This window comes from Dermochelys coriacea, chromosome 3, assembly GCF_009764565.3.
Source record: "Dermochelys coriacea isolate rDerCor1 chromosome 3, rDerCor1.pri.v4, whole genome shotgun sequence".
NCBI classification, from domain to species: Eukaryota; Metazoa; Chordata; order Testudines; family Dermochelyidae; genus Dermochelys; species Dermochelys coriacea.
The window spans coordinates 62,946,019-62,969,924 of record NC_050070.1 but is presented as its reverse complement, the minus strand read 5'-3'; the positions used below and the strand labels follow the sequence as shown (position 1 = coordinate 62,969,924).

The window sequence follows — 23,906 nt, the reverse complement described above, 5'->3', positions numbered from 1 at the left end:
ATGCAGATTCTGACCAACTAAACATTTCACAAATTTGTGTAGAAAAAAATTCTACTTGAAATGACTGTTTCAAAATTTCCTTCAATTTTGTTAAAAAAATAAACAAAGTCAAAACAAAACATTTAGTTCAACCAGAAATATTTTTCCTAACCGTCAGAAATCCCAGCTACACAAAAAAATAAATTCTTCAAGATCTAGATCGGAGTCGTAACTTTTCATGTCACAGGGTTAACAAACATACCTCCACACCCCATATTATCAATGCTCAATCCTAAACTACATCAGCTAATAATCACTAGGCACTAGTGAACCAGGATACAGCTATCCTCTAGTTGTGTTTTAAATGAAGACAACTTACTTGAGAGGTTACAATTTACAGAAGAGATACAGTAACAATGGAGCCTTTGACTTGGTTCTGTTTGGACAGATCACTTTGGAATACACCTTTTTTACTTTTAAATTCAGAACTGGAGGTTTTTAAAAAACCTATCATGAACAGGAATTCTAATAATGCAGTTACATTAATTTTTATTAACATGAATGTAATAGCTGCAGATTTAGTCACATTTGTGCAGAAATTAGATGCCAAGAAATTTCACTAACAGAGTTAAGGTTGCCCAGTAGGCTCCCAAAACGTGGAGAGTGACTAAATTTAAATCTCTGAAAACCAGAAAATACTATATACACTACCCCCGCAATGCAACCTTAATTCTGTCCCCTGGAATTGGCAAAAGTCGCAGAGAATGGTTCAATAAAGCGGTGTACTATAATAGGTAGACATGAGAAAGTTCTAACATACCACCGTGTGTTGTGCTCCACAGCCTTGAATTTCAGCATTTATCTGGATGTGCTCCAACTGCCTTCACTGTGTTAGGTGTAGCTATATTGAATGGTGGAGAGATTAGTTGGAGCTGCTTGGCAGAGCTGTTATTGCAATGTGATAAGAGGCACATGTGTGTTTTTAAAGGTTCAAGTATGCCTCATTTTAATGCTGAGTTTTGTAGACTGTCCACAGAGGAGCACAATGGTGTGTTCTTGCCATGGGGAGTCCCAGCACTCAGGTGGCATATATGATAGTAGCCTCCAAGGAGTGAGGGATAAAAGTGAAAACAAGGTCTCAGAAGGAATTCTCAGGACAAGTGTGGAGGCATGGTAACATTTAGAAAGCCTGGGATAGTTTGGGTGTAGGCTAACTATAGTTAGCTCCTATTTGCTATGCCTGACCTAACCTTGAGCATTGCTTTTCCAAGGAGAAAGAGTTAGACTTGGTCCTACAGTGCTCAGGTGCTCTGTTCCCAAAGTGTTCTGTAACATCTGTAAGGGTTGAATGATAGTATGTGGTATTGGCATAATGGGGCATCATTCAGAGGAAAAAGTTAACGTTGGGTTGGGTGGCTAATGTGTACTTTACTTATATTTCCTGGTTTTCAGATGTTTAAATTTAGACAGACACTCTCCATATTCTGGAAGCACACTAGGCACCACTGGACATCCTTAACTTTATGTTAATGAAATTTCTAGGCATTTAGTTTCCTTCATTCAGAAAAAAAAATAAATAAATTCTCAGCTCCCCGATTTACCACAGCCCAGCTCTCCCCTTTCACTGCCTTTGGCTCGTAAGTAATGATTATCCCAGCCAAAGAATGACTGCATGTTAGCCCCTCGTTGGGCGGTATGTTTGAGGGGGCGGGATAGCTCTGTGGTTTGAGCATTGGCCTGCTAAACCCAGGGTTGTGAGTTCAATCCTTGAGGGGGCCATTTAGGGATCTGGGGAAAAATTGGGGATTGGTCCTGCTTTGAGCAGGGGGTTGGACTAGATCTCCTGAGGTCCCTTCCAACCCTGATATTCTATGTTCTCCACTTCACTGCTTCTGCATTATCTCCTCTCCGTTCTCTCTGCCAGTCCAACACAGCCTGGCTCTCCCTCTCCAACCATCTTCCCCACAGAGAGGCAGAAGTCAGCATGGGACACACAGGATGAGGAGCTGGAGAGAGGCTGCAGGAACAAGCATGAAATTGGGGGGCAGACACGTGGGGAGGGGCACGAGAAGAAGCATGGTCCAGCGCATAGGACCTGGGACTCCTGGGTTCCAGTCCCTGCTCTGCGATAGACTTCCTACGTGACCGTAAGCAAGTCTAAGTCTGTGTACTTTAATTTCTCATCTGCGGAAATGCAGATAACGGTACGTGAGAACATAAGAATGGCCAAACTTGGTCAGACCAAAAGTCCATCTAGCCCGGTATCCTGTCTTCCGACAATGGCCAAAGCCAAGTGCCCCAGATGGAATGAACAGAACAGGTAATCATCAAGTGATCCATCCCTTAGCCCATTCCCAGCTTCTGGCAAACAGAGGCTAGGGACACCATCCCTGCACATCCTGGCTAATAGCCGTTGATGGACCTATCCTCCATGAATTTATCTAGTGCTTTTTTAAACCCTGTTATAGTCTTGGCCTTGACAACATCCTCTGGCAAGGAGTTCCACACGTTGACAGCGCGTTGTGTGGGGAAAAAAACTGGTTACCCACCTTTCATAACTGTTGTTCTTAGAGATGTGTTGCTCATGTCCATTCCAAGTAGGCATGTGTGTGCCATGTGCACAGTTGCCGCAAGCTTTTTTCCTAGCAGTACCCATTGGGTCAGCTGTGGAGCCCCCTGGAGTCGCGCCTTCATGGTGGTGCATATAGGTTCCTGCTGACCCGCCACCTCTTCAGTTCCTTTTTCCCGGGAAACTCTGACAGAGCAGAAAGCAGGTGGGTCTTGGAATGGACTGAGCAACACATCTCAGAGAACAACAGTTACGAAACGTAGGTAACTTTTCTTCGTGTGCTTGCTCATATCGATTCCAAATAGGTGATTCCCAAGCCTTGTAGGAGGCGGAGTCAGAGTTCATGGAATTGCTGGCTGAAGCACTGCTCTGCCAAATGCTGCATTGTCCCTGGCATGCTGGGTAATGGCATAATGAGAGGTGAACGTGTGGACAGACGACCACATTGCCACCCTGCAGATCTCCTGGATTGGGACCTGGGCCAGGAATGCCGCTGAGGAGGCCTACGCTCTTGTAGAATGTGCCATTAGTGCAGAGGCAGGTATCTTTGCCAAATCGTAACATGCCTGAATACAGGACATGATCCACAATAAATTCTTTAAGACGACACTAGGAGGCCCTTCATCCTGTCTGCTACTTTGAACAATTGATTCGACTTACGAAATGTGCGCTCAATATAAAAGGCCAATGCTCGCTGGACATCCAAGGAGTGGAGTCTTTGCTCCTGACTGTTAGCTTGTGGCTTAGAGTAAAAGGCTGGGAGAAAAATGTCCTGATTGGCATGAAATTGAGAGATGACCTTTGGGGGAAAGGCTGGGTGAGGCCTAAGCTGCACCTTGTCCTTATTAAAAAAAAAATGGTGTAAGGAAGATCAGAGGTTAAGGCCTTAAGTTTGGACACTCTCCTAGCTGATGTTATTGTGATCAGGAATGCCACTTTACATGACAGGTAGAGTAGAGAGGAAGTCACTAGGGACTCAAGGGGGGTCCCCTTAGCCTTGAAAGAACTATATTAAGGCCTCAAGCCGGGATCGGCTGCCTAACCTGCAGGTATATTCTGTCAAGATCTTTAAGAAACCGGCCGACCATCGGGTTGGAGAAGACTGAACAGCTAACTACACCCGGGTGGAATGCTGAAATGGTGACTAGGTGAACCGTTATCGATGGGACCGACAGGTCCTGCTTCTTTAAGTGCAGCAGATATCTCTCATTTTCTACTATCGGTGCCTGTGTTGGAGGACCGTGACCTTGCGAGCACCAGATTGAGAATCTCTTCCACTTAGCCATGGAAAACCTCCCTAACAGGCTCAGAGTACATTAGTTCTACTGGGTTTAGCCAGGAAGTTTCCCAACTGTAAGGTGGAGAGACTCTAGGCTGGGATGCTGGAGACAGCCATGGTCTTGAGTATTCAGGTCCAGAAGGAAAGGCAATGTGATTGGGTTGTGCACCGATAGCACCAGCAGCATCGTATACCAGTGCTGGCGAGGCCAGGTTGCCGCTATCAGTATGACTGCGGCCTGCTCCCCGTGGATCTTGAGCAGAAACTTGTGGATGAATGGGGAAGCAGGAACGCATACAACAGGTGGCCTGTCCAAGAGAGGAGGAATGTGTCCGCAAGAGAGCCCGGGCTGTGGTTCTGGAAGGAACAGAACTATAGGCACTTCCTGTTGCTTTTCGCGGACAACAGGTCAATATGGGGAACTCCCCACCTTTGGAAAATGCTGTTCACCATGTCCGGACGAATGGACCACTCATGGTTGTGGAAGGATCTACTGAGATAGTCTGCCAAGTCGTTCTGAGAACCCAGAAGGTAGGATGCTTTCAGGTGAATTGAGTGGACTATGCAGAAGTCCCACAGCTTGAGGGCTTCCTGACATAGGGGAGAGGAACAAGCTTTTCCCTCCTTTATATAAAACATTGTGGTCGTGTTGTCCATCACCAGCACCGCACATTTCCCTTGCAAGTGGGCCTGGAAGGTTTGGCATGCCAGGTGGACTGGTCTCAGCTCCTTGATGTTGATGTGAAGTGGGAGCTCATCTTATGACCGAAAAGCTTGGGTCCTGAATTCTCCCAGATGAGCTCCTCACCCCAAAGCTGTCACATCTATAACCAGGGACAGCAAGGGCTGTAGTTTGGAGAAGGGGACCCCTGTGCATACCGCCTGTGGGTCGAGCCACCACTGGAGAGACCCAAGAACTGGCAGTGGGAGTGTAACCACCTTGAACAGACCATCGTGCCCAGGCCTGGAGAGGTCTGAGCCTCAGCCTCACGCGCTGTACCACATATGTACAAGTTGCCATATGTGCAAGGAGCTTCAAACAATTTCTCACTGCAGTGGTGGGGTATTGCTTGAAGCCTTGTATGTCTTGCATTGTCTGAAAACGAGACTCTGGCAGGAAGGCTCTGGCCTGACCAAAGACCAATCAACTGTATTCTCTGAGTGGGGAAAGAGTTGATTTGTGTACATTTCAGAAGGAGACCCAGCCTGTTGAAGGTGGATCTCATCAGGTTGATGTGTTGCTCCACTTGCGCCCTGGAGTGGCCCCTGACCAACCAGTCATTGAGGTAATGGAAGACCTGCACTGCCTTCTTCTCAGGAAGGCGGCTACGACTGCCATGCACTTGGTAAAAACTCAAGGGGCTGCTGACAGATGGAAGGGGAGGACCATAAACTGGTAGTTGTGGTTCACTACGAACCTGAGAAAATGTCTGTGGGCTGGAATTATCGATATGTGGAAGTACACGTCCTTGACATCGAGGGTGACGTACCAGTGTCCTGGATCCAGAAATGGGATGATGGCAGTCAGAGAGACCATGTAGAACATCAACTTCTTCATAAATCTATTGAGGCCTCGCAGGTCAAGGATGGGTCTGAGATCCTTTGACTTTGGGGCTTAGGAAATATCGGGAGTAGAATCCCTTGCCCCTTAGCTCCTGAGGAATCTCCTCTACTGCTCCTGCAGCGAGGAGAGTCTGAACCTTCTGCAAGAGGAGTTGCTCGTGAGAAGGGTCCCTGAAGAGGGACGGGGAAGAGGAGGTGGGAGAGAGGGGAGGAGCAGAATTGGAGAGAATATCTTACTTCTACAGTGTGAAGGACCCAGCGATCTGAGGTTATCTGGGACCATACATGGTAGAAATGGGGGGAAAATTCAGAAAACAGGGTGAAGGATCCAATGTGTGGTCAGATGTGTTGCCTCCAGGTGCCCCTTCAAAAGGCTTGGTTAGAACCTGATCGCTCCCTCGCCAAGCCCTGGCCTTGACTGGGCTATGGATGGGGAGGCTTATGCTTGCCATTCTTGCCCCACTTCCTGGGGAAATCTTGCCTAGGCTGGCGAGGGTAGAAGTGCAGAGGGGGCTGGGACTTACAGTGCTTTTGCTGGGTGGTGGGGGTTTGCAGACCCAATTATTTTAATGTTGCCCGCGAATCCTTCCGCCTGTGGGGCTTGGAGTCTGTCTGCTCCAAAAACAGCTCCATGCTGTCAAACAGCAAATCCTGAATTGTTTGCTGGACCTTTGGAGGAAGGCCTGACACCTGGAGTCACGAATTCCTCTTCATGGCTATAGAAGAGGACATGGTTCGTGTGGACGAATCTTTCGCGTTCAGTAAGGCCTTGCAAGAGTCCTTGCACTGCCTTGCGATCCTCTACTATGGCAGCAAACTCCAACCTAGAGTCTGACAAGACCAATTCCTTAAATTTCATCATGGAGTCCAATGAATTGAAATGATATCTACTAAGGATTGCTTGCTGGTTAGCAATCCGAAGCTGGAGCCCCCACGGTGGAGTACACCTTCCAGCCAAAGAGGTCCAGCTTCTTTGAATCCTTGGATTTTGGGGTTGGGCCCTGCTGCCCCCTCTCTCTCTCTCATTCGCCACCACCACGACTAGCGAACCTGGCCTCAGGTGAGTAAGTAAGTATTCGTATCCCTTAGAGGGGACAAAATACTTCCTCTCCACCCGCTTAGCTTCATTCTCGGGCGGAACCCTTTACAGATCTTGCAGTGATCTGTTTGATGCGCCTCCCTCAGACACTTCAGGCAGGAGTCATGGAGGTCATCTGTTGGCATGGGCTTGGGCAAGTCCTGCATGGCTTAAACCCTTGGGATCGAGGCATGCCCCGAACTCCAAGAGGGGAGAAAATTGGGGTCGGGGGAAAGCCCCCTTCTTCTAACTAACTATGAAGACTAACACTAACTAACTATTTACAGTGTACTCGAAGTTCAATCACTAGGGGAAACGCTTGCCGAGGCAAGTGAGACACGCAGCTCCAACGACTGTCACTGGTGGTAAGAAGGAACTGAACAGGTGGCGGGTTGGCAGGGACCTATATGCACCACCATGAAGGTGCGACTTCAGGGGACTCCACAGCCGACCCAACGGGTACCGCTAGAGGAAAAACCTACTGACAACTGTGCACGCAGCGTGCGGACAACTACTTGAAATCGACATGAGCAAGCACTTGAAGAAGTGTGCATTGTGTGGAAAAAAAAAAAAAAAAAAAAGTACTTCCCTACCTCACAGGGGCATCGTGAGGATAAATACATTAAAGATTGTGAGGTACTCAGATACTAGTGTGACATGGGCCAAATAAGTACCTACCATTGATTGTTAGATGTGGGAGTTTTGGAGGGGCATAACTAAAACCCCTGTGACATCCCCCCCACTGAATAGCTCTGATCCCTTCCTTTCCTCCCCACTCTTTCAACTACTTCCCACACCCATTTACAACATCGGAAACAGAGGGGTGAAGTAGCCCATTTATTTCAATGGGATGTTCTCACCTGAATGAAAACACTCCATGGAGATGAATACAGTCTGAAATAATAGCTCTGAGATGTGATGACTGCTCCTTTCTTCTCTATAAGTATTCTCACCCACATCCCCACTAACACTACTCCTCTCTACCCTCATGAAACACAGCAAGGTTCAAGACAATCCAAATAAGCATGTGGATTTTTAGAGCCCTTAAAAAAGTTGACCATTAAACAAAGTGCTGCCAACCTTAACTTTTGGAGAACTGATGTTATGCTACAATATAAATTTTGAAGATCAAATACAACATACCTATTATTAAAAAGGGATCATGTAATATAACTGGTAGTGATCCAGTTTTACATTATGCAACATAAATCATTAGTATTTCTATTAAGTTTCTCAGTTTATGCTCCACAAACATGCCCTAACAACCCATCAAAGGGTTAACTGTCTTTGCCAGGTCAAGAGCAGTGTCTGGATTCTGAATCTATATTCCCTGCTAGGTAGCATTGTCAGAAACTCAACTGGAATCAGTTTTGGCTTTTTAGAGATATGAAAAATTTGGCTAGGCTCCAATTTGTGGGGAATAGGGGAAAAAGCATTTTTTCTGGGAAAAGCATATGTTGCACTTGTATTGTGACTCAGCCAAATCAACCAGGTCATACTGCCTAATCTATATAATTACTTATCACATTTGCAAATTGAGCTGAAAAACCATGTTCAAGCTAGATGAAGCCATATAGTTAGCCTGAGCATTAACTAATCTTCATTTTGGTGGTCGTATCCATCATTACATGCACAATCAGAATTATGCCCATCTGGGAACCAAATTAGAAAATGTTTCAGAAGTCAAGTCACATCTACTCAGATTACAACAGTCTAGCAAAGGAACAACTATCGCTTGAATCTGAATTCAACTTTTTTAAAAAACTAAAAATATTAAAGTTACCTTTAAAACATCCTGGAGATCTTTTTCTGCAAAGTCAGGGAACTCTATTTCATAACTAGGATCAATTATAGCATGAAGTTTAGTGATCTGATTTGTTATGTGCTGAAATGGAGTCCTCCCATAAGTCATACAATATAAAATGCATCCCAATGACCAAACATCACTTTTGGGACTTATCTAAAAACAAACAAAGTAATTATCTGAATAATAATAATATGAATTACTTTAGTTTAAAAGGGAATGATCTCTTTTCTCATAGTTACCAAACATCATTTACTTTGTATAATATAATTTCACTTAAGCAAGAAGATACAATAGGGGGTGTGTTACATAGTCTGTTGTTCCGCCTTAATGATTATGAATAAAAGCCAAAGGCTGAGTGCTATTAACTGCCAACACATGTCATTATTAGTCCATAAACACAAATCTTCGAGTGTCTTGTTACAATATTAACTTCTAAATAAATATATTCTAAAGAATTATTTTTATGAGGACTTTCCCAACTTAAAAAGCTAAAGAGTTAGTGGTAAAATTAAAACAAAATATTTGATTTTAAAGTTGCACTTGATATTGCTTTTGACAGTTTCTTAAAACAGTTCTTTCCTCTTGGCATCTCTTCACAAAGATGGTGAAGAAAAAAAAAGCAAAGTAAACTCCCTCTCCTGCACAACCACCAACTGAATTATCTGGGATATGATGATGTAGGGTTTTGTTTTGTTGGTTTGGGGTTTTGTTTTTGGTGGTACATGATCCCAGAACTTCCTTCATATCAATCAGTCATTGAGGAGTAGGAGGAGGAGACACAGTTTAGCCTCAATTGAGATACATGACCCTGACAACAATGCAGAAGTTCTTTTCTTCAGCGTTTTCCTCACTAACCCCATCACCAGTATATGATCAAATTATAAATGGGAAGAGATTACTGATTCTAAAGCCAGAGGATCTGACAACCACCAACATGGATCTCTTAGACGGAAAGGTGAGTTAGTGGCTGTTTAATAAAAGTTGAACCCCAGTGAGTAGGGCTGTCTTTATTTTTAAAATGAAGACATTTCACTAGGCATCTGTGTTTTCTACAGAACTTACTTTTTGTCATAGAAGGACACTGACACAACCACCATGCCATATTACTTACCCGACATGCATTGGGCTTTGGTCAAAAATTAGATACATTAGATTCCTAAGCCAGGACCCTTCATGCAGGATCGTATGAATGAAGCTTTTGATGAACATATAGGGTGAAAGCTTCACCCTCTGTCAAGCACCTTTATACAAAGTAAGAGGGCCAGAGCAGCTCAAAAATATCCTTAAAGAACAGTATTTGGTCAGGGGCAGATTCCCTCGGCCCCGGGCACTGCAGAACACAGGCCTGTAAGCCTGTCTTTGAGGACCCCACGCAAGCCCTGGTATAAGAGGCAAATGTGAGAGAGGGACATGTCAGGGCAGGGACCACAGCATGCAGCACTCTGGCCTGTAGGGCAGCCCTGGAAGGCTGTCATACTTTAGACAGGCCACCAGGACAGTTTAACTTGTGCTAGGGGACTGCTCCATTGCCTGCAGCAGCCCAGGATTGGGAAGGTGCAAAGATGGCTTAAAACCATCTTTATCTGCTTTTCCCATTGGGCTGAGAGTTCTTTGCTGCATCTCTCAGAAGTGCAGCATTGAATCTCACCCAGTAAGTTTAATGCTAACCCAGATGTGGTGTGCAATGTACTTCGGTATATGGCTCAGATGGTCATGCAAGACGCTCACTTCAGTAACCTCTTTGTGCAAAGATCTTACAGACCATTACAGAGTTAAGTTACATTAGCTATTTTTAAAATGACAACAAGGACGGTAGATGAAAAAATCCCACATCTTCATTTCACCATTCTGCCAAAATTGTTAAGATCAGAGGTGAAACCTTAGCACAAACGTATACCCATATTATAATATCAACATACCAAAATGTCATATGTAGTTAGTGAGAGACAGTGAATCCTCCTGTAGATCTGAAACATCCTAACTTAATACTATTTGAAAGGGTTATTTAAATCTGTGCACTAAATATTACTATAGCTATAATTGAGCAGCCTCAAATCAAACATAGGGCAAATTTGATTTGGTTAAGATTGAGATTTAGCAATTTTGCCAAAATTATAATTTTTTGGAAGTGTGTATAAAACATTTACTCCACTAGCAGCAGTATGCTGATGACATTCAGCTATATATTTCATTCTCAACTGATGCCACCTCTACTAACATGTCAGAATGCCTACAAGAAATTAGCTCTAGGATAAAGAGCAGCTGGCTCAAGCTGAACTGAGGTAAGACCTTCCATCAGAGACATACAGCCTCCATTCATCACAGCTGTGCAAAGACTTGGTATTCTGCCTGACTTCTCACTACACTTCAATAACCAAGTAATAGTTTCCCAAAACACTTTTCACTTCCAGCTTGCTAGGAAACTTCATCCCTTCCTCGCAGATGAAGACATGGCCATGACATGGCATCTGTCACCTCCAAAATGGATTACTGCAACTCATTGTATCTGAAGATGACCCACAGGTCCAGCTGGCACAGAATGAGGTAGCCTACCTTCTCCATGGCTCTGGACACTAAACACACCAGACCTATGCTAATTTCCCTCCACGGGCTCCCAGTCAGCTCCAGATGCTGGTTTGAGGCTTGGGTCCTAATTTTCAAAGTAATTACTGGATCAAGCCCCAGCTACATGAAAGACTAAATTTTGATTTATGAACCTCTGTAATACCTACGATCCTTTAAAACAGAGATCACAAAGCATGTGAGAGCTGGGGACAAACCATTCTTGGTCAAGTGGATCCAGCTAGGGAACAAACTGCTGGAGGACCATCTTTAGGGAACATTGCAAAACCTCCCTCCGAGAAAGCCTTTCACCATGAGTGACTCTCACAATATGAAAACAAAAAAGCCTACCTCAAGCAGAGTTTTGATGCCCAAAAGGGAGAAGTGCTAGAGACTCCATGAAGTCTACACGGGACTTCGAGCCCCTTTCATGTAATATCAACAGCAGATACTACAGTGATGGGCAGTAGTATAAAGGCATAAGATAAAAGTTTGCAAAACAAGATTTTCTTATTGTCTGGGCTTGAAGAAGTTTACTTAATTCTTACTGGCCAGAGCATAAAATTACTAGTCAGACTGAAAGTTATACCTGGCTTGTCTCCCATAAAGTCCCATTTCCATTTTTAAAATAATGCACAATTTCTCGTGTACAGTATTTAACTAGAACATGGACAGCCAGCTTCCTTTTAAAAAAGGATTATTCTACAAGAGTCTCCCACTGTTCTATCTTCCTTTCCTTCTAGCTTCAATCTACTTCTTCCTGTCTTTCCTTTTGATCAGAGATCATAATTTCTCAATTCCCCATCTCTTTATTTAGCACTTCAATCATACCCTCACATCTGTTGCTACTCGAGACTGCCTTGCTCCCCTTCACCTCCAAAGAAAAAGCAAGCATGTACCTGGCCAGCGACTCTGCCCAGTTGCCTTGATGAGATAGTTTTCCTCCAAGTTCTGGTTAGAGTGAAAGTTTTTATACTCTAAGCTTTTGTTTCCTCAAAATGTCTGAAATATTCACACACACACACGCGCGCACGCACACGCACACAGAAAATATGTTACCTTTGATTTTGATTTCCCATTTTCTCCATAGGAAGACATATCTTTGATTGCCTCTGGCGGCATGTAATTAATTGTGCCAACCTAGTAATAAAAAACACACACACACACACACATATATATATATATACACACACATATTTATATTAACCAAGTGTTTAATGGAATCTAATTAACTTGAAAATTTTCTTTTGATGGTTTGTGGTCTAATAAAAGCCTTGAAAAGCAACATTCCAGACTGAGAATCTGGATGAGTATTTCTGCCATGCTCTGGCTTTCAGTGGTCTAATACTTTAAAGTTAACAATATGCATGCACAGAAATTCGCTCTAAATAATTATCAGTAGCTTTAGTTTTATTAGCTACAGAAACATAAAAAGTACTGTGTAGCACAAAATTCTGATGTATGTTTGTTTTCTTTAGGTTGGTAGATCACTTAACGTAGCAGACACAGAAATTACATTTTATAAAACATGGTACTCCATCTACTAAAAATATTTCACCTGTGAATCCTTAACAATGCTTGTCACATCTGGCTGCATTTGGTTCGCAATGCCAAAATCAATTAGTTTTAGCATTCCATCAACTATCAGAAAATTTGCTGGTTTCAGATCACTATGCACAATGCCTGCAAGGTAAGAAAATTCCAAGATTAATCCAACTAAGACATGAATTTTAAACTACCAAGTACGTATGATTTTTTGGCTCTCCCCACAAATGTGTCAATTAAACTTTTGAGCAGGAACCAATGTATTCTTTGGTTACAAAATTCACCCTTTGCTGCTGAATTGTGCTGTAGAATCTTAGATTTCATTTAAAAAAATGAAATTAGATGTTTTCAGTCCTTAACAATTTCAGTAAAAATCATGAAAATGTGAACTACCTGAGTCTGCAGATAGTCTGAAACAATATCTCCAAGAGGTATGATTTGCACCATTACTCTCAATCAGGGCCCCATGAGCTCTATGATTTCAAGGTCACAGAATTGGGCATTTTTCAAAATGCTGCAGAATTCAGTACTTCTGCTGCAATCAAGTGACTGACATTTTGTTTAGCATTTATTTGCCTTGGTGGGACCTGCTTGCAGCTTCCCCTTTAACTCTAATTTTACTTGTAAGGAGAATCTGAGACAACTGGGGTACACACACCCTGAACTGTTCCATCGAGATAGAACTAGAGTCCAGTTTACAGCCACAAAGTGGTAAATCTAGAAATCCTAAGTGTAGTCTGATGAGGTAGGCTGCCTGAAAAATAGAAAAGCAGAAGAGGTCCAGAGTACCAGAAACAAGCTAGGGACAAGCTCTCCCCTTTCTGGGTACACATGGGGGAGGGGGGAAAAAGAGATTTTCTGTGTGCCACCTGGACATCATCATTTAAGGCCCATGGAGACAGGCCACCTGGACAAAACAGCAAAACCCAAAACAAACCAAAACCCAAAATCTTTGTTGAATAGGTCATCAACTAGTTTTATGTTCTAGGAGTCAGTTATGTATTCTGTAGGGTGGGGAGAGAAAATGGGAATGAAGGATATTGAATGGAGGTAAATTCAAATAACATAGTCAAGAAGACATGGATCAAATTTGGTAAGTTGTAGAGGAAAGTACTACTGTGGTACTTCATTTCCGGAGGGATGTTTGGCCTCTGGACTATATCAGAGTTGCTCTGAAATACACAAAATAAACAAAACCTCAAGGACTCTGCCATAAAGCCACCCATCCAAAAAGGCCTCCCAGCTTCCAGAAGCACAGAGAGCAGCTACCCCTCCAAACTCTGTAAAATCCATTTGATCTCTACCACATGTACTACACTAATATCTAGAAATATTTAGCAATACCATGTTCGTGGATTGCGTGAACGGCTTCCAACATATTTTTCCAATAGCTCTTGCGTTCCCATGGATTAATAGTCTTTTTCTTTTTAAGCCAGCTATTGAGATCAATATTTCCACATTCCATTACCATGTAGATATGCTGTTCACTGATTTCACTAAAATAAATAATAAGTGTTATTATCATACTGAAATTAAATTTTAGAGAGTAACTGCTTTGAGGAATAGTTTGAAAACTTATTTTAAATGTTTACTCACTAGTCATAAAGTCGGATGATCTTATCACTATGTTGCTGTAGCTTATTCAAATGAGCAATTTCATTCTTATAACTCTCAACAGTCAGTTGATCTGCTTCTTCAAGATTCACATATTTGACAGCATACAGTTGCTTCTTTTCATTCAATACTTGAAACACCTGCAAAACAGCAGAGAAACAAAAGTGCCCTCTTTATGCATTCCTAAAGTTTCTTCAATTTGTGGTGTGTTCCATCACTACATCTAGAAATGGGCGAACAGCACTTTTTGGGGAAGAAAACAATAACATTTCATTTTAGTTTACAGAGGAAATACTACAAGTTTCCATATTTGGCACTACAATACTTCACTTAGAAGAACAACCTCAAGGGATTCAGAAGGTAGCCAGATTCTACACCCAGGCAGTTCTTGGGCTCTCAGCTGAACCCACTTGCACACTTAAAACTGCAAGTTAGGGTGTGAACTTAGTTGGGGTCGGTTCTGCTTTGAGCACAGGATTGGACTAGATGACCTCCTGAGGTCTCTTCCAACCCTAATCTTCTATGACAACCTACCAAGAACTGGAATAGGATCACCAAAGAGACATCAGATAGTCAACAGTAAATAAATTCAAATGACCATTGGACAGAGAACTGTGACAAAGTTACTGCCTAATTATTTTGTATGAAGTTTAACACCTTCCAGAGAGAACAGCAGTTTCTGACTTCCTGCTGCGTTTCCCATTTCATGTCTACCATAACTACCTCTGTTGCTTTCTCCCCATATATTCCTCCCAACTTAGCCAAATTTCCAGGTCCCATTCCCTGGAATAAAACTGTAGCCTATGCAAGTTCAAAACCAAATTTCTGTCTCCACCAACACTTCAAGTCCCAGTTTTCCCTGTGTGGCCCCTTGTTAAACGTCAATATCAACACTGCTGCCTCCTCTCCAGTTTGGCTCCTGTCTCTGGAGAGTGAACCTATGGATGTTCAAACACAAAACTAAAACTGCCTGCCAATTAAAAAAGTATAGAAAAAATTCTGTTTTAAAAAAAAAAGTTTGGCAGGAAGGGCTATAAACATAAATCAAATCCAAAACTGCTTTGAAATCACAATTGTTATGTGTAATCTGGATATACTGTATAGGATTTTTTGTGCAGAAATTATTTCTTTACTGGCATCCAAATACACCAGTGAGGTTTTTTGTTGGTTTGTTTTTAAGATAACATCCCTGCATTTCCCCTTTAGCACTTTTATAGGGAAGAAACCTACTGAGAACACCTGGGTGTGGTAATTACAACATGAGTGTGCATGCATGTTCAAATTCCAAGATTAAATGCAAATTCTGGGGTGGGAGGGATGCCAGCTTCTCAGGTCCACCAGACAACTGATTTGTTTAAATTATTGCAGAGGTTTCAGCTTAAAAAAAGTTGATGCACATGTTCTGTTGAGGAGTAACTGTTTGCAAATGATGAAACATTATGAAGAGGGCTGAATAAGATTTAGTTTAAGTACCTTCCCAGGTATGATGGGAAAGCCAGTTTTGAAATATTTACACATCTATTCAGCATAAGACACTGCATGATCTGGTGGATTGAGCTCAGGGCACTTTGACCTGCCTGCAATTGAAACAGTCTATTGGATTTACAAAATGGTTTAGTTCTATTCAGATAGAAGGATAATACCCTCCTGACATCTAGTGTATGGAGAACAAGCTCCAGGTTGGAAGTATGCGATTTTGGAAAGAAAACTTGCAGGTATATGATCTGATTCAGTTGAAATTCAGAACTTGCTTTAGGAAGAAACCTGGCAGATAGTTGTAAAAAGATACCTCATTCTTGTAGAACATTGCAAAAAGGGGGGGAATCTGCCATTAAGGTGCCACTAGAAAAGCTGTTTTCCTAGATAAATTCAAGAAGGAGCAGGTGGCCATTGATTCAAAGGGGGAGGGGGAAGAGAAGGTTGTGAGGCTTTTGAGGCCCAAGTTCAGATCCCAGATAGGAGGAGAAACTTATCTCTGGGAAGAGATTCCCCGGGCCTTTCGTGAACCTTGTGGTTATGGGGTGAGAAAATAAAGAAAACCCTTTGATAGTAGTAAGAAAGGCTCTTAGGGCTGCCAGATCAAACCTTGATGGAATTAAGGGACAGTCCTGATTTCTTAAGCTATAGCAGGTACTCCAGGACAAACAGAAGCAGGGCAGATTGGGGATCAGCATTGTGCAGTTCACACCGGTGGTCAAATCTTGTCCACTTTTTGAAGGTAAATAGTTCTGGTGGAAAATTTTCAACTATTTAATAGAACGTGTTACAATTCAGCAGAGCAAGATGACTCTAGCTCCACAAACCATTGAGGTACCAGATCTTATAGGTGAAGATTGCCAAAGTTGGGATGTGTCAGACTACAGGCGTCCTGGGAGAGGAGCGGAGGAAGATTGGGAGATCTGTAGGAGGGAAAAAGAGCTAGATGCAACAGATAAGGGAATCATACTTCCCTCAACTATGTTGGGGAAATTAGAATGATTCTGGATTTGTCCTATTTAATCTTGTTTATCTTCGTCCAAGGCTGGAGGAAGGCATCCCCCAGGAAATTGCAAGCTAAACCCCCTTTTCCCCCTTGAGTAAAATGACATTTTTTGTTTCTAGGTCTAATTCTGGAAACCCTGAACTCCAAAAGATTCTGGATTGAAATCCCACTCAGTCTTCAGAGAAGTATATGCTGAGCTTGTTGGTCATGACATTCTGTATGCCAGGTAGATACACTGAGATCCCTATGTGATACTTTATGAACCAATTCCACAATTTTATTGCCTCAGCGCCGAGGAAACGGGATCTTGCCCTTCCTTGGCAACTGACACAAAACATGAAAACCATGCTGTCTGTCATGACTTTGATGGATCTGGGTCTGATGAAAAGAAGGAAATGAAGACAGGCATTTCTGACTGCTCTGAGCTCTAGAAAGCAGATATGGATGGTGGTGTCTTGGGGGGAGCACCTGCTCTGTGCTGTCAGAGTACAGAGATGCACCCTCGATCCTAACAGAAAGGCATCTGTGGTCATGGTTACTGTCGGAACTGGTTGGAAGAAGGGGACCCTTGCCCCTACATTATGCTCAATCTTCCACCAGTCTTGGGAATGTTTTACCTGCAGGGGAACAGACACTTTCTTTTCTAGAATGTGTCTGTTTGGCAAATAAACTGTTCTGAGTCACCCCTGGAAACAGTGGAGGTGTAACCTGGCATGCTCTATTACAACAGTGCAAGCTGCGATGTGATCCAAAAGCTGAAGGTAGTTTTTTATTGAGGTCTGGGAGCTGTCTTGAATCGTTTTTGACAAAAGTCTCAATGTCCAGAACCTGTCCATTGGGAAAGATGCCCTGGATGACAGGGAATCCAAGAAGGCCTCCATGAATTGTACATTCTGAACAGGAGTTAGTATGGATTTTTTATGTTCAGCTGAAGGCCCAGTTCCAAAAACAGAGAAAGCGTTGATCTTGTGGCGGATAACACCTCTTGGTAGGATTGACCTGAGTAGCCAACCATCAAGTTAGGGGAATGGCCTGACAACACAAATTATTCCACAATAGCCTAACAACACAGGTAAGCAGCCACTACCGACAGAACTTTCTAGAACAGTGTTTCTCAATGACCGATCCGGGACAGGCACCATTCATGACAGCCTCCTTGCCAGTCTCCTTCCTGAGATTTTCCCAACATAGAATATTAATATTTAAAATGCAAAGGGTTTTTTGTGCTTGCATTTCACATCACTACATTCAATTATTTTTGAACATTAACACATAAACTAACTACATTGACATCGGTTGCCATCATGCTGATATGCAAAGCACATTTGCATGCATTTGTTGGAAGGAAGTAGTTAGCAGTGAGCGAAAGTTAAGTTCTAGTAAAAAACTTTTACTTAGCTAAATCAGAACATGTCAGTGTCAAAGCAGTTATCTCTGGATTGATTTTTTAGGACTAACAAAAGCTCGGTTTTTCTGAAATGTGAGCGACTCCAAACATGATAAGGAAGAAGGGTGAGAAAAGAAAAGGAAACGTTCATCCTTCGATAAAAAATATGATTAGTCTTACATTAAGTAAGGATTTGTTGCAAGTGAGGATGTAGAACGTCTGAAAACTCTGTGTAGTGTTTGGCACAACTAAGCAAATGATGCTATGAAACCTTCAAAAATTATTCGACACACTGAAAAAGACAATTACCTGTTTCTTAACTGGTGTTCTTCAAGATGTGTTGCTCATTGTAGGTGTGCGCGCTCACCACATGCACCAGTGCCAGAAGTTTCTCTCTCAGCAGTATTGGTGACCGACTCTGGCGCCCTCTGGAGTGGTGCCCGTATGGTGGAACTGCTGCCCCCCCCCCCAGTTCCTTCTTGCTGGAAACTCCAATAGAGGGGAAAGGAAGGCAGGTCATGGAATGGACATGAGAAACACATCCCGAAGAACACCAGTTACGAAACAGGTAACAGTCTTTTCTTCTTTGAGTGCTTGCTCATGTCCAGTCCATTGTAGGTGACTCCCAAGCAGTGCCACCGGAGGCGGGTAGGAGTTCACGAACACGTCAATTGCAACACAGCTCTGCCGAATCCAGTGTCATCTCTGTCTTGCTAGGTAAGAGCATAATGCGTCGTGAATGTGCATACTGATGACCACGTAGCAGCCCTGCAGGTGTCCTGGATTGGGACATGTGTTAGGAAGGCCGCCGAGGACACTTGTGTCCTGGTCGAGTGAGCCTTTATTATAGGTGGTGGTTCTGTCAGTGCCAACTCATAACAGATTTGGATGCACGATGTGATCCAGTTAGAGATCCTCTGCAAAGACACTGGTAGGCCTTTCATCCTGTCCACGGTCACAATAAAGAGTTGGGTCAACTTGCGGAAGGCCTTGGTGCGCTGGACATCCACGGTGTGCAGCCGCCTCTCCTCCGCAGTTGAGTGCAGCTTTGGACAGAGAACCCAGAGAAAGATATTCTGGTTAACATGAAAGTGAGAAACCACCTTAGACCAAAACGCTGGGTGGGGTTGCAACTAGATCTTGTCATTGCAGAAAACTGTGTACGAAGTGAGGGCTTTAATCTTGGAGACTCGCCTCAGCAAGGCAATGGCTACAAGAAGAGCTACTTTCCATGACAGATGAGACGAGGAGCAGGAGGCCAGTGGCTCAAAGGGAGGCCCTATGAGCCTTGAGAGGAAGAGGTTGAGGTCCCATTGTGGAATCGGGTCCCAAACAGGTGGGAAGAGCTGCTCTAGTCCTTTCAGGAACCAGATGGATGTGTCATGTGAGAACACCAATTTGCCCTGGACCTGGGAATGGAAAACCAATATGGCTGCCAAGTGCACCTTGATGGAGGCAAGTGCGAGGCCTTGCTACTTAAGGTGGAGCAGGTAATTGAGGCTGGACTGCACAGGTGACTGCGTCAGGGAGATGCCACACTCCTCCATCCAGCAGGAGAGCTGCCTCCACTTTGCCAGGCAAGTCGCTCTGGTGGAGGGCTTTCTGCTTTCCAAGAGGACCTGTTGTACCTGGCTGGAGCAGGCCCTTTCCTCCGGGTTCAGCCACTCAGCAACCAAGCCGTGATGTGGAAGGAGGGAAGATTCAGGTGCAGGAGCAGACCGTGGTATTGCGAAGAGATCCGTACAGTGGCCATGGGGGAGCCAAGGCCAGGTCCATGAGCGTGCCGAATCACTGCTGGTGAGGCCACGCAGGGGCGATCATGATGACTCTTGCCTTGTCTCTTTTGTTGTTTGCTAGGACCCTGCTGACCAGCGGAATCGGCAGGAATGCATACATTAGATCCCTTTCCCACGACAGATGGAAGGCATTGGAGATGGAGTTCCTCCACTCGCGGAGCTCCCCACCATCTGAAGAGTACCTGGACGACCTCCAGGTGGAGTGACCACTCGTGGGGAGAGAAGAAGGACTTGCTGAGATGATCTGCCAGGGCATTCCAGAAACCAGGGAGCTGAGATGCCTTGAGGTGGATGTCGCTGATATGGGTTTTGCCCAGGCATCTCAGACAGCTACTATGAGGATCACTGATGAGAATAGTTTTGTTACAGCGATCTCAGGGTTTGAAGCCTGGGGATCGGGGCATGCCCTGTTCCTAGGCTAAGTTCTATCTAGTACTAACTAACTTACTACAAATCACCATTTACAGGTGGTGAAGAGCTAATCATGCATTCAGTAATAGATGCCTGTCACAAAGTCTTGGGTGATGCAGCTGCCAAAAAAACCAAGTTGCATTCCACTATCAAATGATAATGTCTCGCATCAAATCACTGATATTGCAGAAGATTTCAAAGCTCAGTTGATAGAAAGGGTGCGGGAGTCAAGCTGGTTTGTAATTCAGTTGGAGGAGTCAATGGACATTTCTAATGCAGCATCTCCTATTGTTTGTGTGTGTTATGCCTATGAAGGCGTTTCATGTGAAGAACCCTGCTGTGAAGAACTGCCACAAAACACACGAGGTGCAGAAATGTTCTGGGTCCTAAACGACTACGTGACAGGACACGGACTTGAATGGGACCACTACGCTGGAATTTGCACGGATGAAGCAGCCACAATGATAGACAGACATTCAGGGGTAGTAGCAAGAGTGATGGAAGTTGCACCAGTTGCTCAAGCAACACACTGCTTTATTCATCAAGAGGTCTTGGCAGCCAAGAAATGATCTCCAGAGCTTAATGATGTCTTTGGTATGGTGGTTAAAATTGTGAATTTTGTGAAAGCAAATGGACTAGTTCTCGCATCTTTGCTACAATGTGTGAAGAAATGGGGTCCAAACACCATCACTTACTATTACATGATGAAGTGCAGGGTTATCCCATGGCAAAATATTAAACCGAGTGTGTGAACTTGAAGCCTTTCTGTCTCAAAAGAAGTCCCCTCTGACAGCATACTTTCAGGATTTACAATGGCTTGCCAAAAAGCATATTTGGCAGATATATTTGATCACTTTAATCAGTTCAATCTCTCTAAGCATGGAAGTATATCGAGTGTCTTTATATTGGCTACCAAGATCACAGCCTTTAAAAAATAAAGCTCAAGTCTGGAAAGAATCAGGCACGACTGTTTTGACATGTTCCCATCTCTTGCATTTCTGGCTATTGATGACAGTAAAGATGTGGATCTGCTTCTCCTATGTGAAATAATTGTATCCCTTCTAAAATCAGTTCTCCAAAAGTTCAAGGACTATTTCCTATCAGACTCTGATCCACGGAAAGGAAAGCAATGGGATCATGAGCAATTCTCCTCTCAAGAAACTGAGAGCTCTCTTTCACCATCATTGGAGGACAAATTGTTGGAACTGTCAAGTGACGAGGGTCCGAAGTTACAGTTTCATGAAGTTACTCTACCTGTTTTCTGGATCACAGTCAGAAGTGAATAACCACAACTCAGTGAACTCGCTGTCAAAACTTTGCTTGTGTTCCATTCCACATACCTCTGTGAAATTGGATTTTCAGCAATGACTGCAATGAAAACAAAAAACTGCAATCAGCTGAGCATTGGAAAGATGCTCCGAGTATCCTTGTCAAACATTCATCCCCGGATTGAAAGACTTGTGTCTACAAGATAGGTACAAGCATCTCCCTTAACAGTATGGTGAGTGAATCCATCTGATCATTATTGTTTTAAAACTGAATCAATTGAATTATCTATTTTAAAATAAAGTATACAATTGCAGACAAAATTATTGGTACCCTTCATTTGAAACAATGTTTAAAAATCAAATTAACATTTTCATATCACATAACTGATTGAACTGGACTTTATTTTAACAAACAGAACTGGAGTATTGGTCCTGTGTTGGTAAGAAAGAAAGAAAAATGCCTTACATGCAGATAATACAAAAAAAGAAATGCCTGGCAATATTGAAAAAAGAGCAAGAAATACCAGTGAAACACTGTTCATTTTTTTCCCCTCTCAAACAGTCCATGACAGTTTAGGATAACAGCAAGCCAGTCCCTGGTATCAAAAAGGTTGAGAAACACGGTTCTACAACATTGTTGGAGCTGAGTAGAGGCCAGGGGAGCACCAGATACTGAAAAAGATCCTGGCCTACCACAAATGAGAAGAATCTCTTGTGAGGTGGGTGTATCGCTATACAGAAGTACATATCCTAGAGGTTGAAGGCAGAAAACCAATCCCTTGAATCTAGAGACGCAATTATAGCTTCCAGGGTCACCATCCTGAATTTTGTGGATCTCACAAATTTGTTTAGGAGTCTCAGATCTAAGATTAGTCTCCACTTGCTGCTCTTCTTTGATATGAGGACACAGTTCAAATAGAAATCCTTTTCTCTGTGTTGAGCGGGTACTGGTTCTATTGCTCCTAATCAGAGTGTTTATTTTCTGCCTTACTAGGCACTTGTGAGAGGAGTCCCTGAAGAGGGGCAGGAAAGGGGAATGAGGAGAGAGGGAGGGAAAGTCAGTGGTATAGCCTGATATTGCTTCCAGCACCCATTTGTTCAAAATTATATATTCCCATGCATGCTGTAAATGGGAGAGTCAGTTTCCAAATGGGTGAAGGTGGGCAAAACAATGATGCTGGAAGGTTAATGAGAGGGGAATTCGAACCCTCAATTGTCCCATCAAAAGTGTCATTTCAATGACGAAACCTGTTGTGAAGCCATATCAGATGGGTTTCTAGGGTCTCTTTCTGTTGAACCTGTGCCTCCTTCCTGGGAAATTCCGTGGGTCTCTGGAATCCAGAGAATTGCATAGGGTGTGATCTTTCAGCTGTTTGCAATCTGCTGACCTTCCATTTGTTTGCAAGAGTGTAGATGCCTAATGAGCGAAAAGTGGTCCCGGAATATTTAAGAGTATGTAATGACTTGTCAAGGTTCTCTGCAAACAACTTCAGTTCATCAAATGGGAAATCCTCTACCATATTCTGGACTTTGTGGAAGCCAGACAATTGTAGCCAGGAAGACTTATGAACCATCACCACTGTAGAAATGAAACGGGCTGCACTGTCTGCAATCTTCTTGCCACTAACTGTCCCTCAGCAACAGTGACCTGGAATTGTTCCCTTTTATCTGGAGGAAGGTGTTCAATGAAAGACCCAAACTTTGTGTAGTTGGTGAAGTTGTACTTAGCCATCAGCACTTGATAATCCACAATCTCTGTTGGAGGAGGTGGATTTTTAACTGAGTTGTTTGCCTTCCTTGTTCTCTGTGTCAATAACCAGAGAATTGGGAAGTGGGTGAGAGAAGAAAAATTCAGAGTCATAAAGAGGACATAATATTTATTGTCAGCCCTTTACAAGTGGGTGTCATTGTAGCCAAGGTTTGCTAAATGGTTCCAGCAGAGACTCATTAATAGGGAGGGCAACTCTAGAGGGTATCACAGAGTGCAGAATGTCCAACAGCTTGTGTTGGGATTCTTTGACCTCCTCAGGGGGTATCTGCAGAGAGTCTGCCACCTGCCTAATGAGGTCCTGGAACTGCTGAAAATCATCAACCATTGATGGTGGAGGAAGAGGCATCAGGGTCTCATTCGGCAAAGAAGATGAGATTGTGATTTGAGGCGTGGCTTCTGTGTCTACCCTGGTCTCCTGTTCCTCGGGAGGAGAAGCTTGGAACGCTATATTATCCTGATGGGATAGGGTCGGGGCCCTAGAAAATGGTGGATAAGCCGCCAGGGATCCCAATATGGCCAGAGGTCCACATGGGGGAGGGAGTGGCATCCAGGACTGCTCCCATCAGAAGTCATGAGACCCCAGAACACCTTCTCTACACTTTCAGGGGAGAGGGTTAGTGTAAGGGTGCATCCGAGAATCCTGCAATGAAATGGAAGAAGTGGAGGAAAGTCATAGTCACCGGTCTCTTGTTCTAATGGAGGAGCTCCCACAGAAAAGGGAGGCGACGGTAGTGGGGACGTAAAAGGAACTGGAGACCAAAGATTCTTAGTACTGAAAGGTGCTTGGTAACTGCC

General features: G+C 43.5%; 1 protein-coding gene across 3 annotated transcripts in view; it reads right to left on the bottom strand.

Annotated features, from left to right (window-relative positions):
• The window catches only part of TTK (TTK protein kinase), a 100,166-nt gene that overhangs the window by 8,814 nt on the left and 67,446 nt on the right, over positions 1-23,906 (bottom strand). For all 3 annotated transcript variants that reach the window (XM_038397596.2, XM_043510551.1, XM_043510552.1), the window contains 5 exons: positions 13,979-14,136; positions 13,727-13,878; positions 12,396-12,520; positions 11,897-11,977; positions 8,252-8,428 (listed from right to left, as the gene is read on the bottom strand). In XM_038397596.2, the coding sequence (XP_038253524.1) occupies positions 8,252-8,428; positions 11,897-11,977; positions 12,396-12,520; positions 13,727-13,878; positions 13,979-14,136 (693 nt within the window). The remainder of the gene's footprint in view (positions 1-8,251; positions 8,429-11,896; positions 11,978-12,395; positions 12,521-13,726; positions 13,879-13,978; positions 14,137-23,906) is intronic.